Here is an 11902-nt window from a genome sequence, read left to right as displayed (position 1 = left end):
AGAGGATACTTTTAATCATTCGAAAGGATATCGATTAGCTAGAAGCGTTTAAAGGTAAGTATTCCCGCAACGTGTTTTATCTGAAAAGTTTAACGTTTCAGGACGAAAACTAGCAATACGATGGAATTTCGTTGATTCTTCATTACGATACTTCATTAGTGATAAGTACTAAAGATGTTTAATCGAATTCTAATCTTTACTACTCTTTGATCACTAAATCATGATATTTTAAATAAAGCGTTGCTTCTAATATTCTTCGCTTTTGTACCAGATAACCGTAGTGATTACTTTTGTCGAATCTCCTATCCATTTCTTAACTACCAACATCAACGAACAACGAACAATACACACTTCGCTCCTAGATCTTAGTGATTTATTTTCACCAGTAACATGCACGACACGGTATCAATTTTCTACACCAACCGATATCACGAATCACAAGGGAAGGGAAACAGTCACGCGTAGTCCACTAACGGATTCATTTCTTCTCTGGGAATACTGCCTCGTAAGCGGATTTTGCCAGCCCCGATACACTGTCTTTTAGTTCACCCAAATTGGACGGGATGGTTGGCAATTCCAGTTGCTTGTCGCCCGGCTTTACGCCGTACACAAAGTTGTACCCGATCGTGGCATACTTTTTCGCTTCAACCAAACCGTGCTGCGCGTACATTTCCGCTTCCTGTGGGTAACAGATGGAAGCAACACCACCGGCACCGATCGATGTATAGATCACACGCTTGAAGAAGCCTCCGCGCAGACCGAATATAAGACCTGCCAAGCCACCGATCGCGATTGCTCCTACACGTGGCATTGTGTTGTCTTCCTGATGCAGATAATCGTGTACAACTGAATCCGGTTAAGAAATGACCAATTTTGTTAGTATTTGTTTTAATTAAATAGTATCTAGTACTTACACTTCGTTTGCTTCTTTCCTTGTTCGTACAGATCAACGATTTGCTTCTTTTGATCCTCCACTAGCTTCGATGCTTCCTGCACCTGTAAACGGATAGTGCGGAATCCTTCTTCTAGCATGGGCGCTGGTCCCGTTGGTGCGGTTTTACGATGCTGACATTCGCAATCAATCTTTTGGTTGAGCGGTCGATAAAGTGGTAGTTCGGAAGGTTTGCAAACCATTTTGTTTGGTTCTTCCTTTGGTTTCGGTTTGTCTGCACCGGTGCTGACGTTCACGGCCACCGCGCCAAGTAGCACGGGCGTTACCTTTGTGCTGACCGAGCGTAACATCGCCAATAATGGTTCTAAAAGTAATAATTTTATATATAATCTAGAAAATAGTAACAGAAAACATTACTTACCTTTAAAAACTTATGTAATTTTTCGTTGTTGTTCGTATTTTGTCAATGCAGAATGTTGATGAAAAGCATATGTCAGTTTGACAGCTCCAAAGCAAACAAGAAAAAAACATTCCAAATAACAAATTCGAATACAACTACCTACAATTGCACCATCTGTTGTTCGTCATCAGTACTAACACGTTGTGAATAAAAGCCGTTATGTACATCAATTTGTTTTAAAATATTTTTAATGTGATGATAGAGGATATTTTAAGGATAATAAGGATGATAAAATATGTAATTCTGTTGCTTTTTGTTTTAAAGTGGCTAACATTAAAATATGCATTGACTTCTGAGATACAAACAACGGATATTGCTAACAGTGCCGCATATATGTCCGTTTTGTTTTCTTGTGTGTTTGGTGCTGGAAAATCTGGTGATAATTTTTCCGGTATTCAAAAAAATTGCAACAAGATAAATAGGTGAACAAAGATATTTTTGTCCACCGCATCATACACTGGGCAAAATACAATCGGGATCGAATATTACAAGTTGGATAGCATCAATTAGAAGCAGCTTCGAGTAGCATAATAAAACCTTTGTATCATCAATACTCAGGTAATCATAACTTCGATTCCGACATAGCTTCCGAAACATATCGAACACCTGTATGTAGTGGGCTATATTTATCTAGCACGATGGTTAAACGCGTTGTTTATACCGACATTGTTGAACCATGTTCAACATACCAGTAATAAATTCATTAAAAATGCAGCAATTATTAGTGTGAAAAGAAACTTATTTCAACCAATTCGCATTACAATAAATGAATTTATAAAATTTTGATAAATTTCCCAAAATAAAAGGATGAGGCTATAGCCTTAGGAAATTTTCAAATTTGTAGAATTTATTATATTTTTTTTATTCTTTTATTTATTTAAAGCATTATTTGAGTGAAAAGAAACTTATTTCAACCGATTCACATTAAAATAAATGAATTTATAAAATTTTGATAAATTTCCCAAAAAAAGCTTAGGCTATAGCCTTCAAAAAATTTCAAATTTTTAAGTTTTTTTTATATATTTTTCTTTATTATTTTCCCATTTAAAGCTTTATTTGAGTTAAAAGAAACTTATTTCAACCGATTCGCATTAAAATAAATCAATTAATAAATTTTGCAAAATTTCCCGAAAAAAAAGCCTCAGGAGAATTTCAAATTTATAGAATTTTGTTTTTTTTTTAAATCTTAACGAAGAGTTTTTTTTCTAATTAACTGCCATTCTTCTCGTTTAAAATTAATAATTACATTCACAATAATTATACACAACACGTACATATTTTAAAAATTTAAAATCCATTGTTCCAAACTTTACAATATTTAATGACACTCAACCGATCTAATTTTTGAAAATGTATTTGTTTACCTTATTATTGCCAGCAAAATCGAGCTATCCTGGCCGCCATTACAGAAAACTTCCGTGGCATCAAGTCCCGCTTCGAAAAGCGATTTTTCGCTGAAAACACACGTATAGCGACTTTTTGCATTTTTTTTTATATGGAGTTTAGCAAAAAAAAATCTGAATCGCGTTCGCAAACGCGACAATTGCTAAGCGTTTAGTGACGGGGTGAAACGTGTTTGTATGGATTTTGATTAATTTAATAAATTTATTCAATTACTGATAAATGTATTGGTTTACGTTACACATTTATGTACATTACACATTTTTTCATTCAACGTATTTTTCGAGCATCTGTCACAATCTTTTGCAATTATCTTCCACGCTTCTTTCAACTGCGCATGAACATGGAGCAACATCGATCGAATTTCAAGGCGCCTCCACCAAGCTCCCCATTGCAAATCGTTCGCATTAATAGTGTTGCAGCGTGCTGAGGGTAGATTGATAGAAGCTCACAAATGAAGTGAATTTTCACGTTTGAAAAACGTTTGTTCGAGTGGAACAAGAACACCAAAGTGAATTAGTTGAAAAAGTAAGATGTGTGAAGTATTGCTATGAGCATAGAATAGATAGAATCGATTGGTTTTCTGTTACAGGGTTCGTGTAAAAAATGCCTTAATATGTCGACTAGGGAAAATTGTTTGACGCCACGAATATGAAGGTCATCTACAAACGCTTTGGAACAGGGAAGTAGTTTAGCTGTTGAACATCCAGCCTGTACAGGCGGTAGACATTTTTTTTTACTTGTCTTTACCTTGTATACTCTAACCTAACTAGTTAATCTCATTTCAGCAGTCGAATAGTTCTTCTTGCGCGAGCGTGTGTGCGCGTGTGTGTGTGTGCGAGTGTGAATGAGATTGTATGCTTTAAAGCGAATGTAAATGTGGGTTGGGGCATTCACAAAGGCATTAAAAAAAGCACTAATACCGCTTATTCTACTATCCCAACCCCTCCCTAACCAAACTTACAGCAAAGTTCCTTCGCCTGCTGGCTACCGCTGCAGAAGCGCATCCATATGGACGAAACAGGCTGGACCATACTGCGTATCCTGTCGCAGCGTAATAATGACGAAATAGCGAAAGAATTCGTCAAGCTAAAGTCGGAAGCACGGCAGGAGATTGCGGCTCAGGGCTAAAAGGCAAAAGTTAAACAAATATGTCAGTGTTGCGTGGACCGAAAACATAATAATTCGTTATTTACTATTCGTGAATATAAGACAAGAGGGAGGAGAAGAAAAAAACACAACAAAAAAAAAAACAAAAATTCCCAAAAAAAAAGAACACACACAAACTATTCAACTTACATCAACCTAGATCCTATCCAAGCAAAGTATAAGAAATGTAAGCAGTGTAAGAAACGTAAGCAGCTATGAACGAAGTAAGACAAACCAACAATTGATGGGTAACCGAATGCAAAACCAGGGAAACGCATACGGGAATGTATCGATCAGGTGACGAGCAGAGGGTTTAGGAAGGCATAGAGAGAACCGCAAAGCGAGAGATGTTAGGTCAGCAGTAAAACTATACACATAACTAATCTTTAACTCTCGACTATACTTCTATTCCTACGATCGTACCATCACTGTGTGTGTATGTGTGTGTGTGTATATCCCAATCGCAAATTGTATTGTCGTCATAGTTATACAAACAAAAACAAAACAAAATAACTCGTCGTCTATAGGAGCGTCTCTAAATGGTGGCAGGACGTTTGGCATCCGGACCGACGACGGAGGTTCCGTCCGTTCCGCTTTATGGTTTAGTAAATCCTGCCCAGTTTGGCCCACTTCCCGTCTAACTACTATCAACACGAATGCAACCATGAAACAATCGATGTTTGGGAGCGGCTCAATATGCTCCCCATATCCAACTTCCTTACTCTGAATATATCTGACGTTATTACTCTTCTGCGTTCCGATGTTATCAGTTTCAATTTTGAAAAAAATAGAAAAATATCTCGCGTTCCGTTCGGTAATCGACCCTTAGAGCTATAGATCATCACGGTCAGCCGTAGTGTTGTAAGCGAAAAGCCAAAGCCAGCAAAATCGAAAGATGAAGAAAAAAAAATGAAGAAAAAAAACAATCAAAAACTGTTTGAAGCAAAGTCACCCGTAAAGTATTATGTTTTCCATTTGATGTTAACAAAAAACAAACCAAACAAACAAAAAAGCAAGGACAACAAATCATCGATGTTGAAAATAATTTAAATCAGCTAGCAAAAAAGGCGTGAAGAAAAAAAAGAACGCGAGAGAGAGAGAGAGAGAGAGAGAGAGAGAAAGCTAGGAAGATGAAACAAGAAAAGCAACTTAACGATTTGAAAAGACCTGTTGTTTTCGATTCATGCGCACATAAACAAACAAAAAACAATAGGAACAAAGTAGAACCGATCGAAAAAAGGGTGGCACCGTTTGTGTGTGAAACAAACAGACAAACTATCCAACCGGTGAACAGTGAACAGTGGCTCACAAATGGTATCGAAACAATATAAATATAATACATACATACACTCGTACACCGTACATCATAATCGGCAGTAGCATCCATGTACACGTATATAAATATCATACAAATATCATACATACGCATACCAAACCTACCTACCTATTCCTGCCTACCTGCGTACCCTATCTACCTTCCAGAAAAAGACACCCGACCTACCTACCTACCTACAGAGCACATAAAAACATATTGCATATAGGACGAATACAAAACCAAAACATACCAGACACACGTAGTGTCCGAATGCAAAAACCAAAAAAGCAACAAAAAAAATCGTATAAGAAGTTATCATAGCTGTAACAGAAGGAAACAGTAATATATCACATTAGCATATACCCATACAACCCGTCGTCAGCCATGCGAAGAACAAGTCGCGATCATCATTAGCAGGGGGACGCGCGCAGATCGGAAGTAGTGCGATGGCGGAGAAGGAGACGCATCATCATTATAAGCTAGGATATGTAAAAATGTTATGGCACTTAGCAGAAAACAAACAAAAAAAAAAAAACCAACAGTTGATAGAAGCTAATACAATTTGATTGTTTAAACATATTTTCTAACAATTCCTTGCTTATAGTAAGATACCAATTCCAAATAAAAACTTTTGCAAAAACAATGCACCATGAAGGTTTTTTCTCGTGATCTTTTTTTCTTCTTTAAACTAATTTTTATCCATCAAATATCACCACGTGGAAATTTTGGTGTTTTTGGTTATGCATTTTAGTAATAAATTTGTTTGTTCTATTTTAAAAAATTTCCTTTTATTTTTTATATTTTTAGTTAATAAAAATGATACAAAGTAGTAGTAGTAGTAGTAGTACTAGTAGTAGACAGTTTATTTGGGTGAAAATTAAATGTGCACAATATACATATTTGACATTAATTTTAACGGGTTCAATCTCATCCTTCCTCGTTATTTTAGATTAGCGTTTGAGCTTGTCGGTTGTGAAAGTTAAGTATACCTATCTGGCGTTTGAAAAAAAAATGCTACACACAAATCATCCATTTTTTCGTTATTTCCCATACTGCTTTCATTCGTTCGTTGCCTCTTCTGAAACGATCATTCGTTTTATGTCTCTTCTGACAACCTTGCAGGTACCCCAACACAAAGTATATACTTCGTACTCAGGGCGTATTAAGTTGCACTCAAACGAAGCAAATATTTTGGTACCCGAGCTTGACGTTAACCTACTTTAGTCAACTTACCTCTTCTATTTTTCGGCCAATAAATGAAATTAGTTCCTATTTAAAAAAAACAGTTAAAATATATTCAAATAAACATGAAAGATTAGCGTTTTGTCCCCGTTCCCATATATTATCGTGACCCAGTTGTGGATCTGGTGAAGTTGGCGGCCGCTTAAGGCCGACAAATGAAAGTTGAGAATGTTGTTATTATATTAGATTAGATTATTTATTTATTTATTTCTGTTAACATATGGGTTTCAGAATGAACTTACTAAACTAAGACCTAAACCTAGCATTGTTAAGTGCCAGGTAATTGGGACTACAAGGATGATGAAAGATGGGAAGAGTGTTTAAGAAGAAACCGGTAGGTGGACGTGCACATGGCACAGGGAATTGAAATAACGAATAGCACAAACGCAGGTTCTGTGCGCCCTACTGAAGTTCGGCGAGTTGAGATCGCAAAAGGGGGGACGGTGACGAAAGACACGGGAAACGTTATCGTTGTTTTCAAACTCGCCCCTCTCTATATTAATAATTTTGTGTTCTCGTCAAAGTATTTAAAAACACACTGACGTCACAAATTAGAATAATATATCAACACATTTATTACAACGTATATTACAGGACAACCACGACTTGTCGCTTTGGCGGCCGGCGATGAAGAGAGCTAAACGATGGTGCGCAAGCCGATAACTGCCGAAGCGATACATCGTGTCCTGTCACGCAGTGACAGGACCGAGTAACGGCGTTACGCTTAGCGCCCACGGTTAACACACCCGCACACAACACCTCCCCCTTTTAAGTCAGCTGGTACGTGTCGAACCTACGAGGCATTCTTCTAGGCCTAGAAGAACGTCGTGGTAGCCGTGCCTGCTGATGGATGTTGCTGTCGATGGTCGCGAGTGCTTGCGGCGCCTGTTGCTCTGCTGGCGCTGTTAGCGATGATGCTCTCGTTGTATTCTCCTCTATTCGTGCCGGTGCTGCTAGCGATGATGCTGGCGTTTGTTGCGTCTCTGCCCGTGCCGGTGCTGCTGGCGATGATGCTGGCGCCGCTGGCTGCGTTGTGGTTGGCGGCGAAGAGCACGATGACTCACGGGACGAATACTGCGGCAAGTCCCATTCATCCAACAGGACATGAAGAGGCAGCTGCTGTTGATCCGGCTCGGCCTGATCCGATGGGTCAGCAATACGACGGCGGAGCTGATTTACGTGCCGTCGATGTCTTCGCTGGTCCGACGTAACTATCTCGTAGATTACATGGCCTACTCTGCGAACGATTCTCCCAGGAGCCCAGCTCCAAGAGTTCATCCGGAACATCTTCGCATAAATGAGGTCACCCGGCTGCCATGTACGAAAGTTGTTCGACGTCGTAGCCTCCGATGCTGCTGGAGGCCGCAATAGATGATGAATCGTTCTGCTTCTTCTTCCCAACATAATCTCAGCGGGGGTGCGTTGATCTAACACAGGATTTGGCGTGGATCGGTACGTTTGCAGAAACAGATCCAAAGACTCTTGAAGCGTTGCAGTTCCCACTCGTATTTTTCGCAACGCTCGCTTAAAGGTGTCCACGAAACGCTCAGCCTGGCCGTTCGATTGAGGATGAAACGGCGGGGTCCGGATGTGCTCGATACCGTTACGTTCGCAGAACTCCTTGAAAACTTCACTGGTGAACTGGGTTCCATTGTCGCTGATTAAAGTGACCGGCGGTCCAAACCTAGCAAATATTCCTCGCAAGATTGAAATCGTAGACGATGAGGTAATACTTGCCGTTTTTACTATTTCGGGCCACTTAGAGAAGGCATCTATTACAACCAGGAAGTAGTCACCATCCACGGGGCCAGCGTAGTCGATATGGACCCGGTGCCAAGGACCAGATGGTTTTGGCCAGTATGATGGTGCTTCCGATCGAGGGGATTTGGCTGCAGCTTGGCACGCATCACAGGTTGCGACGCAATCGGCGATGTCGTTGTCCAATGATGGCCAGTAGACGAAACTGCGCGCGATACCTTTCATCCGCTGGATGCCCGGATGTCCTTGATGCAGCTGGGTCAAGCATCTTTTCTGCAAAACAGCAGGAACCACCACCCTCTCTCCGAAAAGAATGCACCCACCGACGGTCGTAAGTGCTTCCTTTCGGCTGTAAAAGCGGGCCAATTCCGCACCATAGGTAGTGTTTCGAGGCCAACCCGCCAGGACGTACCGACGTACTTCACGCAGTAAAGCATCGTTTTCCGTAGCAGCTGCAACTTCTCTAAAACGGATAGGGAATTGTTTTAGCGACTGTATGGCTACGGAACTTACAACCTCTTCGAGCTGGATACTCGCGATCATGTACTCCGGTTCCGGCTTTGCGTGCTTGCTGATGAGACGCGATAATAGATCTGCATTCCCGAATTTGTCCGTTGGTATGTACTCGATCTCGAAATCGTACAACTGGAGTGTTAACGCGAACCGTTGCAATCGATTAGCGGTATATACGGGAATGCCCTTTTTTGATCCAAAGATCTGCAGCAATGGCCTATGGTCGGTTTGCAGGCGGAAATGCCTGCCGAACAGCATTTTGTGGAAACGTGTTACCGCAAATATGATTGCCAGTCCCTCGCGGTCTATTTGACTGTAAGATTCTTCTGCTTTTGTTAGGGCGCGGGACGCGTGCTGCACCACCTTTATCGATCCATCCGCGAATTTATGGCTAATGGTGGCTCCAAGTCCCACGGAGGAGGCGTCCGCTGCTACTACAATTTCGGCTCTAGGGTCATAGTGCGTTAGCAGAAGGTTCGATTTTAGTATGTCTTTGAATTTGTTAAAAGATTTTTCGCACTGCTCTGTCCAAACAAATTGACCTTCGTTTACTAATAATCTGTCCAGGGGGTACCTCAAATCCCGCATCCTAGGAACAAATTTGCCGTAGTAGTTGATAGCGCCTAAAAATGAGCGAACTTCATTCACATTAGTCGGCGCAGGCAGCTTTACAATGGCTTCGATCTTCTTTGGATTTGGCCGGAGACCTGCACGGTCAATGATGTGTCCGAGGTACTCGATTTGATGCATCTTGAATGCACATTTTTCGGCCTTGATGGTAAATCCAAATTCTTTAATACGCTGAAGCACCTTGCGTAGGTTATCATCGTGATCTTTTTCAGTCTTGCCTCCGATGACAACATCGTCCATATAACCAGACGTGTCGCGCAACCCGGCAAGCATCGCATCCATGATTTGCTGAAATGCGGCTGGTGCTATTTTTATTCCGGGAGGTAAACGATTGTACAAGTAAAGACCTCGATGCGTGTTTATCGTCAAAAAGGGTCTGTAACGCTCCTCAATTTCGACCTGCAAGAATGCATCCGACAAATCAATCTTGCTAAACACTACGCAATGTGCTAGCTTCGCAAAAATATCATCTGGCAGTGGCAGCGGGTATTCATGCGGTTGCAACGCATCGTTTAACCCGGTCGAATAGTCTCCACATATTCGAATTTTGCCACTACTTTTGCGTACAACTACAATCGGGGCCGCCCAATCTGAATAGTCGACAGGCGTTATGACATTCATCTTTACCAACCGGTCCAGTTCTTCCTCAACTATAGGCTGCATTGCGTAAGAGACCGGTCGCCTTGGACGGAAAACTGGGCTGCAATTTTCCTTAAGCTGCAGCTTGATCCGCGCTTTCTTACAAAGGCCTGTTCCACTAAACACTTCCGGAAAACTATCTTGCAACGCTTTCGGAATATTCGTATTGGTCGAAATTTTGGCGCAAAATTTGTCCATGGGAACGGAACCAAGAGCAAAACGATCTACCAAGTCTGCTCCCAGTAAAAGCAAGTCCACCTGGGCCACGCGGATGATCGCCGGTTTGGTAGTATCGCATATTGTGATATCTGCTTCGAACTCGCCCAGCAGCTTCAGTCTCTCGTTAGAAGCGGTTTTTGCACTCACAGTTGGCTTCACCAATGATGGCTTCCCCAAATTTTCCCATGCAGTCTGCCCTATGATGGAAATATCTGAGCCAGTGTCTAACTGCAATCGGATGCTCACTCCATTGATGGAGATTTGTACAAATTTACGACTGGCTCGTACACTGCACACTCGCACGGTTCTGGTAAAACGCGATGGGTGGTATCTTCTTCGACCCGCACGAGGCTTTTGCTTGCGGCAGCGATCTTCTCCATGACCAGCTTCGCCGCATTTTCGACATTTCTGACTAGATTTCGGACAATCATTCACCCAATGCATGCCACCGCATAGCCAACAAGCGTTACTTGGCTTGTCGCTCCTTGACCGGTCATCGCGATACACGCGACGCGAGCGCGATCCTTTTTTGTTCAAACTGTCATGGCTGCGCTCTCCATTTTTTACTACCAGCACACGCTCTTCCGTCCCCCCACCGATCATCGCATTTTCCTTCTTTAAATTAGAAATGCGGTTACACTCTTCGGATATCTGCTCTAATGTTATGTCAGCCCGCCGTTCAATTCGAGTTAGTATTTTGACTCGAAAGTCTTTATCGCATTCCTCTTTCAAACCGCATACAAAAATTAAGCACTTAAATTGCTCCTCGGTCAAGCGGGCTAATTTAAAATCCTCGCACGCCCGATTCACGCGACATGCGTATTCGAGGAAATCTTCTGCTTTGGTCTTCACAAGCTGCATACATTTGTGGCGCTTACTTAAAAGCGATTCCGACTTCCCGAATAAAGATTTCAGCCGCTCTACAGTTGCCTCGAGTGTAAAATCACGCGGATTACGGGGTAGGATATAATTCACATACCTTTCGTGCTCCAATGGGCCCAGCTTCCGCAAGAGCAATCTCACCTTCGCTGCATAGTCAATCCTTGCAGCGTCCCTGCTGAACAAATCTTCGTAGCGCGAGTGCCACTTCTCGAACGTTATACCGACGTCGGCTTCGAAGTGGAATTCGGTGATGTTTCTCGCCAACGAGTCAAGGATTTGTTCCGGATTGGATGGGCCCCCTTGTTGCTGCTGCTGTGGCTCTGACGCCATCTGTGGTTCTGATACCGGATGATGCTGAGATGCAATCTGCGGTTGTGATACCGGCTGCTGCTGCTCCAACTTGGCCATAAACTGCTGCATAAGCTGGATTAATTGTAACATAGAGGGCTCACCGTTATAAGGCGCGTTCGACTGCGGCGGCGGATACTGGCTTGTAGACGGCATTGAGAGCGATGGCGGATTATGGTTCGGGGACGCTATCGAGAGCGATGGCGGATGCTGGATTGGCGCTGCTCCTAGATGGTGATCCAACGGCGCTGCGTTCGGCAGGATGGGCTGACCATGCCCTGACGATGGAAACGCGGTACCCGCAACCTCGAACTGTTGCGAGAAACGACGCTGTTCTTCCTCCATTTCGGAGTCCCCCAGACTCGTGTCCTTACGACGGCGTTTACGTGGGAACGGAATTTTCTCTTTTTTTTGTTTGCACTACGCGTTCTTAGTTACTGTTTTTTTTTTCTCG

The 11902-nt window shown here is 42.2% G+C and overlaps 2 protein-coding genes and 1 long non-coding RNA gene across 3 annotated transcripts; 1 reads left to right on the top strand and 2 right to left on the bottom strand.

Moving 5' to 3' along the window:
- Positions 1 to 356: 356 nt before the first annotated feature.
- Positions 357 to 1427, bottom strand: LOC125764353 (MICOS complex subunit MIC27). Its single transcript, XM_049428517.1, has 3 exons — positions 1314 to 1427; positions 915 to 1256; positions 357 to 846 (listed from the first exon to the last, which is right to left on the bottom strand). Exons 2-3 carry the CDS (start codon positions 1240 to 1242, stop codon positions 479 to 481), a joined length of 696 nt encoding a protein of 231 aa, XP_049284474.1. The 5' UTR covers positions 1243 to 1256; positions 1314 to 1427; the 3' UTR covers positions 357 to 478.
- A 1192-nt stretch (positions 1428 to 2619) lies between these two features.
- LOC125764381 (uncharacterized) lies at positions 2620 to 5871 on the top strand. The gene is made up of 2 exons (XR_007418455.1): positions 2620 to 3281; positions 3346 to 5871. It is a non-coding gene; the product is annotated as an uncharacterized LOC125764381 (long non-coding RNA).
- Positions 5872 to 7227: 1356 nt separating this feature from the next.
- LOC125765497 (uncharacterized protein K02A2.6-like) lies at positions 7228 to 8366 on the bottom strand. Its single transcript, XM_049430703.1, has 2 exons — positions 8239 to 8366; positions 7228 to 8143 (listed from the first exon to the last, which is right to left on the bottom strand). The coding sequence occupies exons 1-2, from the start codon at positions 8364 to 8366 to the stop codon at positions 7228 to 7230; spliced, it is 1044 nt and encodes a 347-aa protein (XP_049286660.1).
- Between the last annotated feature and the right edge of the window lie 3536 nt (positions 8367 to 11902).

This window comes from Anopheles funestus, chromosome 2RL, assembly GCF_943734845.2.
Source record: "Anopheles funestus chromosome 2RL, idAnoFuneDA-416_04, whole genome shotgun sequence".
NCBI classification, from domain to species: Eukaryota; Metazoa; Arthropoda; class Insecta; order Diptera; family Culicidae; genus Anopheles; species Anopheles funestus.
This window is presented reverse-complemented; position numbering and strand designations above follow the sequence as displayed.

Bases quoted from the DNA above. Each gene is read 5' to 3' on its own strand.
- LOC125764353 (XM_049428517.1), bottom strand. From the start codon at position 1,242: ATGTTACGCTCGGTCAGCACAAAGGTAACGCCCGTGCTACTTGGCGCG. The intron at 847-914 runs GTAAGTACTAGA...AACCGGATTCAG, and splicing joins AGGAAAGAAGCAAACGAAGT to TTGTACACGATTATCTGCAT.
- LOC125765497 (XM_049430703.1), bottom strand. From the start codon at position 8,366: ATGCGTGCCAAGCTGCAGCCAAATCCCCTCGATCGGAAGCACCATCAT. The intron at 8,144-8,238 runs GTAATAGATGCC...AATATTTGCTAG, and splicing joins ATGGTGACTACTTCCTGGTT to GTTTGGACCGCCGGTCACTT.